General features: G+C 38.5%; 1 protein-coding gene across 4 annotated transcripts in view; it reads left to right on the top strand.

Moving 5' to 3' along the window:
* The window catches only part of IMPG2 (interphotoreceptor matrix proteoglycan 2), a 233,472-nt gene that overhangs the window by 69,089 nt on the left and 145,982 nt on the right, over positions 1-18,401 (top strand). For 2 of the 4 annotated variants that reach the window (XM_035015279.1, XM_035015278.1), the window contains exons 13-17: positions 315-534; positions 2,496-2,706; positions 4,228-4,416; positions 6,205-6,406; positions 6,875-6,954. In XM_035015279.1, coding sequence (XP_034871170.1) covers positions 315-534; positions 2,496-2,706; positions 4,228-4,416; positions 6,205-6,406; positions 6,875-6,954 — 902 coding nt within the window. Of the gene's footprint in view, positions 1-314; positions 535-2,495; positions 2,707-4,227; positions 4,417-6,204; positions 6,623-6,874; positions 6,955-9,239; positions 11,199-18,401 lie in introns of those variants that run through there. The other 2 variants (XM_035015280.1, XM_035015277.1) reach the window with 2 other exon arrangements.

Here is an 18,401-nt window from a genome sequence, read left to right as displayed (position 1 = left end):
AGACCAGTGTTTTGGTAGGTACTTATGCTACCTTCACTGTTGTGATTCTTTAGTGAAACAGAGAGAATAAACTCCCTGGCTATCTAAAACTGTCTGAGTTCCATGGGTTCCTAAATATTACCATGAAAATCTCTTGACTCTCAAATAATTCAAAATTTATACTTTTATTGATGAACAGTTTAAATAATGTAAATAGAATACAGTTTGGAAAAATGGGGGAGGGGCTCATCCTTGGTTTTTTTGGGTGGGGGTTGGTATATTTTGAACAAAATGCAAAACCTTGTAAATAAACTGACTACTTTTCATTATTGTAGCTGGTTCCCTATCTCCAGTCAAATCTCACAGGATTCCAGAATTTAGAAATCCTGAACTTTAGAAATGGCAGTATTGTGGTAAACAGCCGAATGAAGTTCGTGAAGTCTGTCCCTCCTAATGTCAACAATGCTGTATACATGATTCTGGAAGACTTTTGCACCACTGCCTACCAGACCATGAACTTGGCTATTGATAAATACTCCCTTGATGTGGAATCAGGTAATGGTATTGAATACTATGATGGTTTCTTAGTGGAATCCAGTGAATATTCTTGTGTATTTTCTTCTATACTGAGTCAAGGTGAATTAATTACTTGAAGGAAAAAGGGTACTATGTCAGGCAAAATCTCCACATCTTGCTAATTATTAAATGATCTCTTCATAGGACACCAATATCATTCTCTTTTTAAAAGGGTTGTTCACACGCATTATCTTGCACCTCCCATTCCCTTTTCTACCTATTCCGTCTAGCTCTAGCTCTCTCTTTTACTTATCCATTGGATCTGCTCTGGCTGCATCTCTTAAGTTGCCAAGTCCAAATGATTTTGGACTCTCTTTCCTTCTATATTATTTTCCGAATCTGTTTTACCCATTTCCATTATTGTAAGTCTTATGTAAATGTCAGTAATTCTCCACATTTTTTATATGCAGATCTTCTGAGCTCCAGAATCAAAATCTAACTATGTATTTGATTATCTCAATTTGGATGTATCCTATGTATATCAAACTTAAGATATCTAAGAATGAGCTCTTGTTTTCCATATCTCCCCCTCTTTTAACTAAATCTAATCCTTCTGTTAGCTTCACCATCTTGAGAAATTAAAGCCATGTCCACTCAGCTACTTAAGTCAGAAACCTGGGAAGTCCATTCTGATACCTGTTTCCATTACCCCCAAACTTATGTTGATTCTGAATATTCTAAATATATCTCAAATCTGTGTACTTCTCTTTCTCCACTGCTGCTAGTCTAGGCCAAGCATTCATCACCCCTCATTTGAACCAGTTTCCCTACTACCTCTCCCTTACCCCTCTCCCAGACAGCAGCCAGGGTGCTCTGCCTAAAACATCAGATTATTTCACTTTCCTGCTTGAAATACTTCAGTTGGCTTCCTGGTTCAACAGTCACAAGGTCTGGTCCCTATTTCCCCCCCAGTGTCATCCAATGAAACTAACTTCTTTGCTCATCATATTCTAGTCAGATTAGCTTGTTTTTACTTCCTCAGATTCAAGAAACTTTTCTTGCCTTAAAGCCTTTGTGCAAAGTATCTTTAATCTCCAGAGTAGCAAGGAAATCAGTGATTCTCAAAACCATATTAGATTCTCTGGAAAGAGACTATTTTTTTTTTTTTTAACTCCCCTTAGCCTTTTGGCTGAACATCATGCTTTTTCATCTAGATGAGTCTGTGGATTATTTCCACCTATTTCATCTGTCTTTCATATCTATGTCATCATTTGCCATTCACAGATTGCCATTCGCCAGTGAACAACATATAGTGGAACCAAGTGGGATGAAAGACCCATCATGGTCAATGTCTTATATCATTTTTGACTGGTTATTATCCTAATTATTTAAAATTTTTATTTTTTTCTTACCTAAACAAAGAAAAATAAAGTTACTGAAGTCAAAATATTATTAGGAATAGCCTGAGGAGGTACAGGGCTGATTTATTTTTCTAACATTGCCTTCCACAAATCTCACATGTTCTTAGCTGCTCTGATTGGGTTATACCCACTCCTGAGGCTCCTATCAGTTCTCTGGGCTCTGTCTCCTATTTGTTCTCACTGTGGGATAAGGCATTTACCTTCATGTATAGAACAGAGGTAGCCTATAGTAGGTTAGGGTTGGTACAAATGAATAGTACATGAAAACTGTGTTGAATTTAGATTGACGATTATATGGCATGGGTTTTAAAGTGTCTAAATGCTCCCTAAATGAAAAAGCTTACCCAGGTCATTGGGTTTTATGCTTTGGTTCTGAGTTTCAGAGAGATTTGACAAAAGCTCTTCAATCCAAGTGGTGATGGTGTATTTTATGGTTCAGGAAGGGGGCTGTCCCTTGGTACTTTGAAGGTGGGGGAAGTGTTTCTGGAGGGGCTTCATGCACCCCAATTCCTATGTTTTGCCTTTTCTTGTATGATTCTCTAGGTTTTTGTTTTGTTTTGTTTTGTTTTTATATTTTAGGTGATCAAGCCAACCCTTGCAAGTTTCAGGCATGCAATGAATTTTCTGAGTGTTTAGTCAACCCTTGGAGTGGAGAAGCAGAGTGCAGATGCTACCCTGGGTACTTGAGTGTGGAAGAACTACCCTGTCAGAGTCTCTGTGACCTACAGCCTGACTTCTGCTTGAATGATGGAAAGTGTGACATTATGCCTGGACATGGGGCCATTTGTAGGTATGTTGTAGTTAGAGATTTTGGTTTCCCAATGTTATAAATACTTCCTCGGAAGAAGATGGGTCTACACCTATGACTTTAGGATAATCACAGAAAAATTTATTATAGAAGTTATATCTAGGCAATAGATGGATGCCATCTAGTTCTCATGTGAAGACTGGGTCAATTAATAGAGCTGAATTATATCCAGTTCAATTGGTTATTTTATTTTATACTTTCAAGATGCTGTAAGAAAAACATTATTTAAATGTGTCTTAATTAGAGTAGGTGGAGATCTTTGTGTTGGTTCTTAGTGGTGATGATAAGGCAGTTGGTGCTCAAATTAGGTTTAGGCTAAGAGTAATACTTCACACTGAAACTTTGTTGTCTACTTGGATATGTTCTTAATGCCTGTGGCTTTCCCTTGGTCCTACTGAGTGTTCGAAAATAAAGAAAAGCAAGTATTTAAAGTCTTTGAAATTGTGACAAATATATTTTAAGTACCTAAGATCCATTTTTTAACAAGGCAGAACCAAAGAAACTCCATTAGACAGATGAGCGGATTCAGGTAGCCTAACCATTTTCGCCTGCTCATTTTCCTTGAACAAAACAGATCAACTTCTGAACCACACAATAACTAGTCACGTGGGTGTAAAAGGAGAGAATGCTGACACTAAGCAGAGAAAAATGAATAAGAGGATGGTTTATGAATGTCAAGATGGGCAAATGTTATAGATGCCAGACACAGAGGATATAGGGGGGAATGATCCAGACTCTTCTGTATGAAAAAGTATAAAGTTTAGCTAGAAAACTCAGAAGAAAAATAGTCTTTTGATTTTCAGAGAAATTAATATTATTTTGAAAAGCAGTCATTTCCTTGCTGCTGTTGGAATTGAAGACACTTTTACACAAGTCTGGAGCCTGGGGGGTAGGGAACATCTATGCAGTGTGGTGAAAGGACACTAGGAGTCTGGAGACCTGGGTTCTAGACCCAGATCTGTTGCTGACTAATTGTGTGATCTCAGTCAATTTCCTTCCTAGGTCTGTTTTTTTGTTAATTATAAATAAGGAAGTTAAATAGAACACTTTAAGTCTAGTCAGTCTTTTATGTAGTCATTTACAAATAGTCAGGGAGGACCTACTGGGTCTGTACCAGGCACTAATCACAACCTTAAATTGTGTGATCATTGAACCTGTTAGGTTCACTTCTTTTTTTTTAAATTTTTAATTCTTTTTTTAAAGATTTTATTTATTTGACAGAGAGAGAGATCACAAGTAGGCAGAGGGAGAGGGAGAAGCAGGTTCCCCGCTGAGCAGAGAGCCTGATGCGGGACTTGATCCCAGGACCCTGGGATCATGATCTGAGCTGAAGGCAGACACTTAACTGAGCCACCCAGGCGCCCCTCTATGTTCACTTCTTTACTGAAGCTTCACTTGGTCAGCATGTATTATGCTACCTTTCCCCAGTCCCGCTGAATGTTCTGCCACTGTTGTTTTCAACACAGTGATTCTGTTTTTAGACTTTGTCACTTCTCATTACAGATGCCGGGTGGGTGAGAACTGGTGGTACCGAGGTGAACACTGTGAGGAGTTTGTGTCTGAGCCCTTGGTCATAGGCATCACCATTGTCTCCGTGGTTGGACTTGTCCTCATCTCTTCGGCTCTTGTCTTCTTCCTTGTCAGGACTCTTCAGGCTCATTATGTTAGGAGAGAAACAGAGAGGCCCATCAGGTAAATAAGAAAAATTGCTCTCTAATGGAATAAAATGTTCCTTTTACTCATTTATTTTGTACTTATTATATACAAAATATTGGATAAGGATCTGGGTGGAGGAGAGCTATAAAGTTGAATAAAAACATGGTCCCTGTCCTTAAAGGATGTCAGATTGGAAACAAACATAAGCAGCAGTCTGAATAAGATGAGTGGTAAATTTGTTTTGCTTGGGAAGAGAGTCTTAGAAGTTTTTTTTTTTTTTAAAGATTTTATTTATTTATTCATGAGAGACAGAGAGAGAGAGAGAGAGAGAGAGAAGCAGAGGGAGAAGCAGGCTCCCAAGGAGCAGGGAGCCCGATGCGGGACTCCATCCCAGGACTCCGGGATCATGACCTGAGCCGAAGGCAGACACCCAACCGTCTGAGCCACCCAGGCGCCCCAAGAGTCTTAGAAGTTTTAATGATGGTTATAATATTTAGCTGGACACAAGAGTATATGTTTGCTCTGGGGGTGGCTAATTGAATGAGCATGAGCAAAGTCAGGGAGGCATCCATGAATCTCAATGGGCACACTGAAGGAATGGCATCGTTGAATGTGGCCAAAATGCTTGTTTTGTGATGGGGAATGGTTAGAAGTGTGATGGACATGAGGTGAGGCCCTTGTGTAAGGACCAGATCTGTTAATTTGTCCCTTTTGGCTCATTCCAGTGGTAATTAGCCAGATTTCAATTTATTTATTTATTTATTTATTTTTTAAAAAGATTTATTTATTTATTTGAGAGAGAGCGTGAGTGCACGCGTGTGTGACTGGGTAGAGGAGAAGAGGGAGAGAATCCTTAAACAGACTCCCCGCTGAGCACAGAGACCGCTATGGGGCTCCATCTCACCACCCATGAGATCATGGCCTGAGCTGAAACCAAGGGTCAGAGACTCAAATGACTGAGCCATCCAGGTGCCCTGTAATTAGCCAGATTTTAAATCTGGGTAAGAATCTCACAAGAACTGAAATCTGGTTCTCTGTTTAGTAGCTTCATTAATGGGGGAAATAAAACCTGCTCAACTTAGTAGGCTAGGGATTCAAAGACTTTTTAGTTATTATGGTTTGTGATCCCTGTTTGTACTCTGCTTCTGTGCTTCTAGAGTCTATAAGAGCTATGCTTCGGGTTCAGGTTACCTGCCCTCACCCTCTGGCGTGGCTAAGGAGTCACCTCTCCTAGGTCCTAGAGCACCCAGGACATACTTTCATCATTGTTCTTACACTTTTTATTGACTCTGACTTTGCATTAGAGTGTAATCTCATTCAGGGTTCCAACAAACTCTTTGTGTCATCAGCATCGAGGATAATCCTAGGCATGTAATCAATGCTCAGTAAATATTTGTAGATCTGAATTGAATTTCACCAAGGTCTCCCTATATATTTTCTATCAGATTCTCTGTGCGGTTACACGGTTACTTACTGATTTTGATTTGCATACTCTGGGAATGATAGAGCCATATTCATTTAATGAAATACTATCTATTGACAGACATATTTCCCCACCAACATTTATTGATAATCATTGTGGGGCAAATAAAGATGAATGAGACATGAAACAGTAATTCCATAGTGTACTTGCCATGTAGTTGGGGAGATGATCATGATAACACCTGATCTGGATTTTTCACAGTCACCTTCTCACATTTGTATCCAGTCCACCTCTTTTTCTTGCCCAACAGAAATCTTGCTGCAGATAAACAGTCTTCTAAGTAGTTGAGCATCTGAAGAACCTGAACCAATCATACTTTTTTTTTTTTTTTGTGACTCCAGCAGGCAGCCCGACAGCCTTTCATCCATTGAAAATGCTATTAAATACAATCCTATGTATGAAAGCCATGTGGCCGGACCCAAGCAGCATGAGAAACCCTATCCTCAGCACCCCTTCTCCAGTTCTGCAGGTGGAGAGATGATTGGTGGTCTGAGCAGGGAAGAAATCAGGCAAATGTATGAGAACAGTGAGCTTTCCAGTGAGGTAGGAGACTTTGCTTTTTTTGTTGCTGCTCTGCTGCTGCTAGGGTGTGTGTGTGTGTATGCGTGTGCACGCGTGCATGTGTGTGCGCACTCGTGTGTGTGCATGCGTGTGCGTGTGCATGCACACATGCATGCACGTGCATGTACATGGGCTTCAAGAAAGGATGAAAAATATTTCATTATCAGTTTTTTTTCCTCATGATATCTCCCAGGCAATGTGGTACGCAGAAGGTACATAATTCTGAGCTGTACCTCATTTTCCACCTAGTGGTTTCTTTTTCCATTATTAGCAAATGCTTTCTCTCTCCTCCCTCCCTTCCTTAGGAATATATGTCTGGGTTTTTCAGAGTGATTCCTGCAATATCCAAACCTCCCATTTCTCTGAAAAGGCCATTCTTTCCTATAGCTCTCCCCTGAATAGCCCAGAGGTTTTTCTAATACAACGTATGGTCTCTTTTTCCTTTCTAAGGAAATTCAAGAAAGAATGAGAATATTGGAACTGTATGCCAGTGATCCTGAATTTGTAGCTTTTGTGAGAGAACATCAAATGTAAGCTTCTGCTACAGCCTCCTCCTCAGGTTCCTAACAGGGTGCCTTAGAGTAGAGGCACTAGCGTGAGTACATAATTCCCGTCCACATGACATGGGTTCTGGTGATAACCAATGTTTGTTGAGTTCTTTACAGTTCATATGCTTCCACACAGATTACTTCATTTATTCTTCATAATGGCTTTTTAAGTTGAATGTTTTGTATTTAAATTTTAAAAAAGATTTTATTGGTTTATTTGAGAGAGAGGGGGAGGCAGGGAGGGAGGGAGAGAGCGCACATGAGATGGGGGAGGAGCAGACGGAGAAGCAGACTCCCCGCTCAGCAGGGAACCCAATATGGGGCTCAATCCCAGGACCCCGGGATCATGACCTGAGCTGAAGGCAGATGCTTAACCGACTAAGCCACCCAGGCGCCCCTGTATATTTTATAAATGAGGAGAGGAAACCTTGGAGAGACGAAGGCACTTAAGACCACAATGATAACAAATGGCAAAGAAGATTTAAAACTAAGACACTATCTGTTCTGGCCTAGAGATTCCTGGACTGTGCCATATTTTCTCTCTTTTACCACAGATACCACCTGTGATTAATGCTATACAATCTTTTTCATAGACAGTTCCTATGAAAAGCACTTGAGCCATAAATCCTCACATATTTTGATGTATCCTTCCATTTCCATCTTTGTAGACACTTGTCAGTATGCTTTGAATTACACAAATCTCATTAAGGTATATCTCTTGCCTTTATCAAGTTCATCTTACATTTCACTCTCTTTCCATTTGCTTTTCTCAGCATGCATTTTGGGCAAGTGTCTGTAACTATTTTTCTTTGTTCCCCAGAATCCATAACCAGACTTAGGTTACAAAAATAAACTATCTTGTAAAGAGATCATTATGGACATTAATTGAGTATATTGGGTGAGATATAATTTGGCTTTGATATTTGGTCCTGCTGCGCTCATAAAGGTACTTCATCATGGATGGGTTCCACTGACACCAGATATCTTCACCTGGCTTTTAGAAGAGAAAAACCAGAGCAATTCATGCATGCTTGCAGAAGAAATTGATGAAGGGTCATGATCACACATGGCTCTGATGGGAGCCACTGCCCCATTGCTCTGAATCCCTTTGTTCCGATAGGCAGCCCCTCACTCATGGTTCTTCTCTGATTAATTGGAACCTAAGGAAACTGAAGAAGATGCTTTTTTTTTTTTAAGATTTTATTTATTTATTTGACAGAGAGAGACACAGTGAGAGAGGGAACACAAGCAGGGGAAGTGGGAGAGGGAGAAACAGACTCCGTGCGGAGCAGGGAGCCTGACGCGGGGCTCGATCCCAGCACACTGGGATCATGACCTGAGCCGAAGGCAGATGCTTAACGACTGAGCCACCCAGGCACCCCTGAAGAAGATGCTTTTTAAATTCCAAGTACATGGTGGAGACTCCTTTAAAAATCTCTGAACATCTGACTTGGTCCATGGGAGGTGCTGTCAACCTTGCTGAATGCTGTTAGAGCAGTAATACTGGGAGTCTGCCTTTTGAAGACCAGGTCTCCTACTCCTCCCTGCATCTCCAGCCAGCAGATGACCTGTGGCTTCATTTCAGTGCTATCCAATAGAAAGAACATGACTGATGTTTCCTAAGACTCTTTATAAGCCCCTTAGAGCCACCTGCTTGAATGTGTTCCCCGAATTAAAAATGCATTTCACCTAGACTAAGACGTCCAAAGAAAGGATTCAGGAGAGCCTAATTAGGGACACACAGATTAACTACATGCTACAGTTCCTATGGTAACTGCCATTGAAATATACAAAAAATAAAATAAATAAATAAATCCATGTAATAAAGAAGATTTAAATAAGAAGATCCAGTGAAACAAAAGAAAGTCCACACAGACACTTTAACCCTAAGAAGGATGTTCATTGAGGGAAGACAGCACTGAAAAAATGTTAGGTATGCAGTCCATATGACATTTTCAATTTCACTTAGTCTCAGCATTTTCATCTATGAGTAGCCCAAGAAAATGTTAGTAGGCTTGATTTAGAATTCATAAAAGCATGACATGGTCTTGACAGAGTGGAGTTTCTTTTCTTGTTTTTGTTTGTCTTGTTTGTTTTTTTAATTCAGCAAAGCACAGGACAACTTCCCTGCAAAGAAAAATAGAAAGTGTTGGTGATCTTAGGAACATAGCTTGGTGATGTATTACAACAAAAGTGCATGTTAGGGCATCCTTGCCTTTTCCATTAATTCTTTTCTTTCTTTCTTTCTTTTTTTTTTTTCACGGAAGGGAAGAACTTTAATCAAAACTTGTATTTTGAAACTGACCAGAAGCCTAGAGAAGATGGAGATCACTTCCTACCTATGTCATATAATTAACCTGGATTATGAACTCTGTTGGAAGAAGAATTTTCACTTAAAAAATTAAGTTTGGGGACCAAATTTTTTTTCTAGCCTAAATTTCAGAATGTAGTAAGAGATGTGACAGTTTTTATACCTACAAAGACCAAAAGCTGTATTTAAAGAAACTGAAAACTGTATGAGTTCTGGAAAGTATTCTACAAGGAAAAAATGGCCTGGGAGTTCGGGCTGCATTTGCTGTCTGCTTCTGAGTCTCTGAAGGTGTGTCTGAGTAACTGTGGCTCAGGGTTCCCTGGAGGAAGATAAGGCAAGATTCTCACAGGAGGAGGCAGGTTTAGTAAGTGAATATTTTGTAGCATGTTTGTTATTGTTAGGTGGAATGAAGCCTTTGAAGTAGTTTTAATAGAGTTTGTAGTCAGACACTCATCTAAATAAAAAATATTGGTTTTTTGGCAATTAGACTGCTGAAGAAAAAACCACCTTTTTGCTGTAGTATAGAGTCAGGCTTGTCATTTTTCTACCAGAGTTCTGAATTTCCTGAGCATGTGAATCAAGACCACATTTTTGTTAAGTATGTCAGTATCCTTTTTTTTAGTTGTCAAGGACAATACATATGTATAATGTTTAATGGGTTCCCGTTAGACTGCAGATGAATTTAATCATGTGGACAGGGAGGGAGTGGGCACTGGGTCAAGGCCCTGGCACTGAGAATATACTTTGCTGATTGGTGGGTGGACTGAGTCGAGCTAATGGGCTCCCTGACTCTTCGTCTGCTCTCTCATGTTGTCCTACGCAAGTCCTGGATCTTCTCTAGTTCCTCGTATATTAATTTGGAAAGCAGCACCAACTACCTCACATAGTGTAGGTTAGCTTGTTTACATTGCTTCTCCTTTATGTAGTAGCTCGTTTCTAAATTCATTCCTGCTTACATGAAACATGACAGGACTTTCATTGCAATTAAAAATTTTTAAAAATTATATAGGTAGGAAATGTCCACATATTATAAAATCTTAGTTGAAAATGGAAGTTTTCCTCTTTCTCTCTAGTATGTTTTTGAATGGTAGCTTTGGAGGGGGCAAGGAGAGGGCCAAATAATCTTCACTTTTAATATCAAATTGCATATAAAAATAGCTTATTATTGATATAGTTATTTTATGTTAGATGTCTTCATGTTTGCCAAAGACAATCTTGAACATTTCGATTTCTTGCCAGATAGAACTAACCAGGATAGATTGACTATAAGAGAAAATATTTGCTTCACTTGTTTTTTTTTTCTTAACTTGATGATTGCCGATGTCACTCATTATGGAGGCACCCAGAACTAAATCTCTGAGTAAATGGCACAGTAAAGCTATTGAAAGTCTAGAAGATATCCAGGTAGTTTGCAAAGTATGCATGGTATGTGTTTGTATGAAGGTTCCCATATCTCGGTATTTCTTTTCATTTCCTACTCACTTAATGGATTTTCTACAAGTTCAGTGTAGATACAAGCCACTGCTGGGACATTTTCTACTGGGCTCATTAATTTAAAAGGAATTGATGATTATCTTTAAAACATTATAAATGTTAATGATATTTGCCACTACTAAATGTTTAATTTTATTTCTAAAACTTCCAAAGATTTCTGTTTAACTTTTTTCTGTTTTAAATTTTTTTCCTAAACTTGTATGTGTTAAATGCAAAGATTTGTTTTTATCATACATTAACCCTAGAATGCAACCATTTGAATGTCTGCTTGCTGGCAGAGCTCTATCTAGATGGGCTTTGGAGCCTTGTACATATAGCCTTTATAACTGAGTGTACATACACATTACTGTTTTCATGGGTCTGGATGAAGGGGAATTTATTTGATAAATAAGACTCAGTTTCTACCATGGCAATGTTTTTTTTTTCTTTTCTTTTTTTTATTATTATGTTATGTTAATCACCATACATTACATCATTAGTTTTTGATGTAGTGCTCCATGACTCATTGTTTGTGTATAACACCCAGTGCTCCATTCAATATGTGCCCTCTTTAATACCCATCACCAGGCTAACCCATCCCCCCACTCCCCTCCCCTCTAGAACCCTTAGTTTGTTTCTCAGAGTCCATAGTCTCTTGTGGTTCATCTCCCCCTCCGATTTCCCCCCCTTCATTCTTCCCCTCCTGCTATCTTCTTCTTTTTTTTTTTTAAACATATAATGTATTATTTATTTCAGAGGTACTGATCTGTGATTCAACAGTCTTGCACAATTCACAGCACTCACCATGGCAATATTTTAAGAGTATTTGTTCACATTTATGTGCCCTAAAGTCCCATTTACTACTTAATAAAACAAGTGTAGGTTTTACTTGGTTTTATTCCCACTTCTTTGTTTTTTCTTCTCCAGTATCTAGTTACTATGGGTTGGCGGCTCCCCCTATCTCTCCCCTTTGTTACCACATAGTGAATTATAATGTAGTTGAACAACCTGACTTAATAGTACTTCTTTTTTTTTAAAGATTTTATTTATTTATTTGACAGAGACACAGCGAGAGAGGGAACACAAGTAGGGGGAGTGAGAGAGGGAGAGCAGGGAGCCCAATGTGGGGCTCGATGTGGGGCTCGATGTGGGGCTCGATCCCAGGACCCTGGGATCATGACCTGAGCCGGAGGCAGATGCTTAATGACTGAGCCACCCAGGTGCCCCAATAGTACTTCTGACAAAAAGATGGAAACTTCACAATTACTTTTTGTAGGCTTTAAAAATATGTTGGCTCAAAGGATACCTGATTTAGATATGCTTGTTTTATAAGTTTGCCTTCCATTTCATGATTTTTAGGCAGCTGGTTTCATTGTATCATTTCCATGTTTCCAATAATGGATACTCTGACATCTATCAGTCTGTGAATCGCATTTTTATTTTGAAATGGGAAGAAAGGCAACATATTTATTCCGTAAGGAAATAGCTGATTTAGGAGAATAACTTATCTTTATTAAATGAGATGTTTTAACCAAGAAAAATATGGGTCAGTTTTTTTTCTTTCTAAAATGTCTCTAACAATTCCCTGTAGGAATGGGTGGGACCAGCCTTCCTCATTTACAATCCAGCTGTGATGAATAATGGAGCATAGCTCATTCTATTCCCCAGCATGTAATAAATGCAGAAAAACAGTGTGAAAGGCACAATCCTCAAATCAATTGCGTTTTGTTACACAAAAGATCCTGGCTGGAGGAGGTAAGGTGGGAGGGTACCAGAAAGTAATTGATGATGTAAAGAATCTGCCTGGGAATTTTTTTGACTAATGAATTTTATAAAATCTTACGCTACTATGAATTAATAAGATGCAGGTTAAACCACCCTCCTCAGGGTAGTTAAACACAGATTAAAATGCTCCACTATGAAATTTACAGCTATAACCTAGATTAAATGATCCCTCATTCTGGCTTTTCTTTTTCTCACTTACATTTAATTATTTCTTTAGTTATTAAGGGTATAAATAGGAAAAAAGTAAACGTGGTATTAGAGAATAAAGGCATAATTATTTGTGTGTCAGAATTATGATGATTCTGAAGCGATTGTGTATATGCCATAATATATATTCAGTATGGGGTATGGATAATGAAAGATTCTTCTTTTTCATCTTATTTATAATATTTTACCTAAAGTATAGATCAGGTAAGTTCATGTTACTGTACTGCTTTCTTGAAATGCTCTAGTCTTAATCTTCGCTAATTAGAAATAAAAATGTAAAAATCTTTATATAAAAGTCTTTCCTTTCTCATGTATATAATTGTGCTATTTTTATTATTAATAAACTTCTCTTTTTTTATTTTAGAGAGAGAGAGAGTGAGCAGGGGGAGGGCAAAGGGAGAGGGAGAGAGAGAGAATCTCAAGTAGACCCTGAGCTGAGCGTGGAGCCCTATGCGGGGTTCAATGCTGACCTGAGCCAAAACTGAGTCGGCACTTAACAAACAGCCACCTGGGCACCCCAATAAACTTCTCTTTTAAGAACCTCCCTACATTTTCTTTTGTCAGTTAGAAGAAAACATTGTAGATTGTAGGAACAGTTGTGTTGTAATTACCATTCAGAGATACGCACAATGTGAACATGGTGTGGAAATGAAAATCATTCTTCAATTAATCTTCATGTAGTGAGAATGTAGGGGAATGGAAGACAAATTTAGAGCCCAATTTTTGCCTTAAATTTTATTGATAGTTAATGATGCTCAGTCATTATTTGACCTCTCTTGAACTCTACTCTTTTAAACTCTTAGAAGTTTTCATTTATTCCTCATTTGCTTAAGGCAGGGATGGAAAGAAAACTGATGGAGTTAGTTAAAGAAAGATTGGTAGGGGATGGTAGCTAGCACCAGCTGTTCTGTAACTGGAGAAGGAATTGGTGATCTGTCTAAAAAGAACAGATAACACATAAATACGGTATTAGCAGTCTAAAGCAATCCTGCATGGGAAAGGCAGAAGGAAAATCAGCTACCACCTACCTAAGCATCAGCATCAGAAACCTCAATTTTCACTCTCTTTCCTTCCTACATTTGCATCTTGGCTTTCTGGCAGTAGGGCATGAGGAAATCCTAAATCAATCTTAGAAAGAGGAAGATGGTCTTAATTTGATTCCAAAGACTGTATTAAATGTGTCTAATAAAATTGCCTGTTAACTGATTAATTAGTGACCTCGTTTTAGTTACTAATTAGGAGAAACAGTGAGTAATAACCCTATTTTTAATAAGTCTGGTCAGGGTAAGTGCTAGTTACTGTTAGCTCTTGCCCTCACGATACTGGTCGGCTCTCTAGGTCCTTCAGTATATGTCCCATCTGAGCTAGTTCTTGATGGGCTGTGTTCCATGAACTAAACTAATTATCTTCTCACCAACACACACACATATTTTGTGTCCCCCCCTTTTAAAAAAAAGATTTATTTATTTTAGAGAGAGAGAGAGAGTGCACGTGTGTGAGTGCATGAGTGGGGGTGGGGTGGGGGAGAAGGAGAATCTCAAGCAGACTCTTCACTGAGTGCAGATCCTGACACAGGGTTCAATCTCATGACCCTGAGATTCTGACCTGAGCTGAAAGCAAAAGTTGGATACTCAACTGACTGAGCCACCCAGGTGCCCCATGTCTCGCACCCCCACCCTCCCTCGCTTTTTTGGTGCAAATAAATCTCTGCTAAGGTGACAAAAGCTGTTAAGGAATCATGATTTTTTTTTTTTAAGACTTTATTTATTTGAGAGAGAGCATGCACGTGGGGAGGGGCAGAGGGAGAGGGATGAAGAATTTGAAGCAGGCTGCACACTGAGTGCAGAGCCCTATGTGGGGCTCAATCCCAGGACCCAGAGGTCATGACCTGAGCCAAAACCAAGAGTTGGACGCTTAACGGACTGAGCCACCCAGGCACCCCAAGGAGTCATGATTTTCTAAGTAACACCTAAATGGTATGTGGGCTTTCTGGATATAAACCATTTTTCCAAGTGAATAACTGTCATTGTCAATATTGCACACACCATGGTGGGTTTGGGGAGGAATATGCATATTTTCAGCGGGCTGACCTTTGAAAGAGTCTCAGAAAACTGACAAAAACTCCTTTCGTGCCCCTTTCTGTACCATGTACATGCTTTCATTCCATTATTCACCAACACTGTTTTATAATTCTTTTAAATTTGTGTCACTGACTTTCCACTAAACTGAGTTCTTTGATGTTAGAGTCATGTCTTCCTAATTTGTTATTCGTGAAACCAAAGAATGGTTTGTCTACTCTAGACAGAGTTTGTCTACAGTAATTATTAATTCAGTTGGCTTGAGATAATGGGCCATATGGAGATACCTATTTATGACCAGCAAGCAAAGGATTAATTTGCATTTTGAGAACAAATTAGGTGGACCTATGAGTGGTTTACAAACTGTTTGGAAAGAAATGATTTACAGAAATTTTAAAATAACCATACATGTGTCAAGAGATCAGCTTCATGCATTTATATCTATCTTATTCCATCGAATTATTCACAGATCATAAAGTAGAAAGCATTTTACAAAAACTTATCAATGTATGGACCTTTACAACCAGATGTAGTAACATATCTGGGTTTCTCAACCACAGACTCAAGCAGGAAGCCGGGATGAAGAGGAAGAGTGTGAGGAAATGTGCTAGGATAGTAGATATAAGCTTCCCATGTATGGCTGGTGAAGGAGCGAAGATTGGGGAGCTTGTAGAGACAGGTAGGTTTGTAGGAACAAAAATTTGACTTTACTTTCTGTTGATAGAGTTGGGAGCATAATGCATATAGAAGGCATTGTTTAATCTTAAAATACAGGTTTTTAAAAAAAATGGTTTTATTTCTTGTTTATTTCTTTATTGCATAGGGCGGAATAAAATAAAGGCACTAGAGAGCAAGATGTGACTCAGTTCTTTCTTCATTTTTTTTATTAGCATATAATGTATTATTTGTTTCAGGGGTACAAGTCTGTGATTCATTACACCATTCACAGCGCTCACCATAGCACATACCCTGCCCAATGTCCATCACCCAGCCACCCATCCCTCCCACCCCCCTCCACTCCAGCAACCCTCAGTTTGTTTCCTGAGATTAAGAGTCTCTTATGATTTGTCTCCCTCTCTGGTTTCATCTTGTTTCATTTTTCCTTCCCTTCCCCTATGATCCTCTGTCTTGTTTCTCAAATTCTTCATATCAGTGAGATCATATGATACTTGTCTTTCTCTGATTGACTTATTTCGCTTAGCATAATACCCTCTAGTTCTATCCACGTCGTTGCAGATGGCAAGATTTCATTTTTTTGATGGCTGCATAATATTCCATTGTATATATACACCACATCTTCTTTATCCTTTCATCTGTTGATGGACATCTAGGCTCTTTCCATAATTTGGCTATTGTGGACATTGCTGCTTCTTCCCTTTCTTCAAACAAACCACCACCAACAAAACACTACCAGAGAGAGGGATAAGTAATTGGTTAAACCTGTCAGTTTTATTTATGTTCTTGTAGTGATATCTTTTGAAAGTTAGTGATGCTGTGCCTTCAAAATTGATCATGTTTATCCTGCACATAGCAGCAATCGATTTTGTTATTTCCTCGCAGGTTCCCAGTGTTTACCAAAGGGGAAGTTTTGTAACTAAATCCTAGCAGAGTGGCTCCACAGGAAAAGCCCTGAAGAGGAAAGGCTTCATGCCAGATTCCTCCGGGTCATATTTCCCATTTATAATAAAAGTTCTTAGAAGCATCTATTTGGCTCCATGCTCCTAAGAGGGTGGGTATTAGTTTTGCTCAGTCAGATAATTGGCAAATACTCAACAAGGTTGATATTCCTGCTTCTATGATATCATCAAAGGTTTGTGTGGTACCAAAGGAAATGTTAAATATTTTATTTCCTATAATGAATGAGGGAAACACACTTATGATTCAGATTTTAAATTGCTAGTGCTCTGAAGTCACAGAAAATAAAACATTCAAAATTTTTTATAGTTTGAGGAAAAATTAAATTGTAATTATTTGAAAAAACAGGTATGGGTTTAATTTCTAATTGATTTTTAGCAATTAGTAGTTATGATGCCCCTTTCCCTGCCTTTTAAAAGATTTTACCATGGGTACCATTTTTCCACTTAAAAACTTTTTATACAGAAAACTTTTGTGAAATTTCTTTTCCTCAAAGCATCTGTACTTTTAGCTAACTTAATACCTCATTTACTATAAATGAGAGAAGGCTGATAATCTAAATTAAAGAAAAAAATTGTGCTTATCGTTTCTTTTTTTTATACTATTTGGATTTGGAATGCCACAGATATAATAAGCATCTAGATCACATTCTACCATTTAGTGATAATTTCACTTTAGATGAATAATCAATCAGTAATTCATGTTGCAGTCTCTGCTGGGAAAATGGATTTAATGATCTGTTTCCAGAGCAGATAATACTCTTCAAAGTATCTACATAAGGAGAGTGTGAGGTTGGAATTGCACCTTTAAGATGCTCGTATTTCTTTTAAAAATGTAAATGCAAAGAGAACTTATTTCTAGAGAGATTTATTTTCCTTATGAAGTGCTCTCCATGACAGTAGTGTAATGATCTCTCTTCCTCATAAAAGAAAGCTGTAAAACACATGTTGAGGGTTGGAAATACCTTCTGTTCAATACTGTCAGCCAGGGAAAATTTTCCATTGCTTCACTTTTTCTTATTTTACTTTCAGATTTGCCAGTGATGTTTCAAAATCAGCATTTAACTTGGAATTGCAAAGCTGAAAGCTTAAATGAACTTTCCATTAATGAACAGGTTTAGACATTATTCTATTGTGAGGATCATCTTAAATTAATTTTGACTTAAAAATATAAAATTGATATTTTGGAGAGGTCTATAAAATCAGGTGTTCTTCTCAGTTTTATAAAACCAATATGGAGAGAATAGGAATCTGGTAATGTTAGTGAACATGTTATAAACACACTGGCTTTACCAGAACTTCGTCAGGGCCCAGGTGGGAGCCACATTGATTGATGGTATTTAATCATTTCTTCTTGTCCCTGGCCTGTGCTACACTGTGCTGCCCTCATCTACACATTTACATCAGGACCTCACAGTGACCATGACTTGGGATGGCTCAGCAGTGTACCAAGGGATGCCCAGATCCCTGCTGTCTATTCCAGAACTTACTGGGGAAAGATGAGAGTTACATGGCAACCTCCAGAGATAAATATGTTGTCTTACAATTCAGTTACTTCAGAGTTTCCATCTAATTGTCTTAAAAACCTTTTGTCACTAATGCTGTTTAATTTAGAACAGATGATTAGGTTAAATTATTACCTAAAATGTTCACTGTTGAGGCCATCTTTTATTGCCGATTATGTGAATTGAAACATAATGTGTTTTTTTTTGCTTTTTTTTTAGGGGGATGGGTCAGAGGGAGAGGGAGAGAGAAAATTTTAAGCAGGTTCCACGCCTAGCGTGGAGCCCAGTGTGGGACTTGATCTTACAACCCTGAGATCATGACCTGAGCCAAAATCAACAGTTGGACTCTTAACCAACTGAGCCACCCAAGTGCCCCTGAAACATAATGTTTTTAACCTCTCAACTTTTATATTGAATAAAGGGGCGATGAAATTGC

This window comes from Mirounga leonina, unplaced genomic scaffold (genome assembly GCF_011800145.1).
Source record: "Mirounga leonina isolate KUSES-001 unplaced genomic scaffold, KU_Mleo_1.0 Mir_169, whole genome shotgun sequence".
In the NCBI taxonomy this organism is placed as follows: domain Eukaryota; kingdom Metazoa; phylum Chordata; class Mammalia; order Carnivora; family Phocidae; genus Mirounga; species Mirounga leonina.
This window is presented reverse-complemented; position numbering and strand designations above follow the sequence as displayed.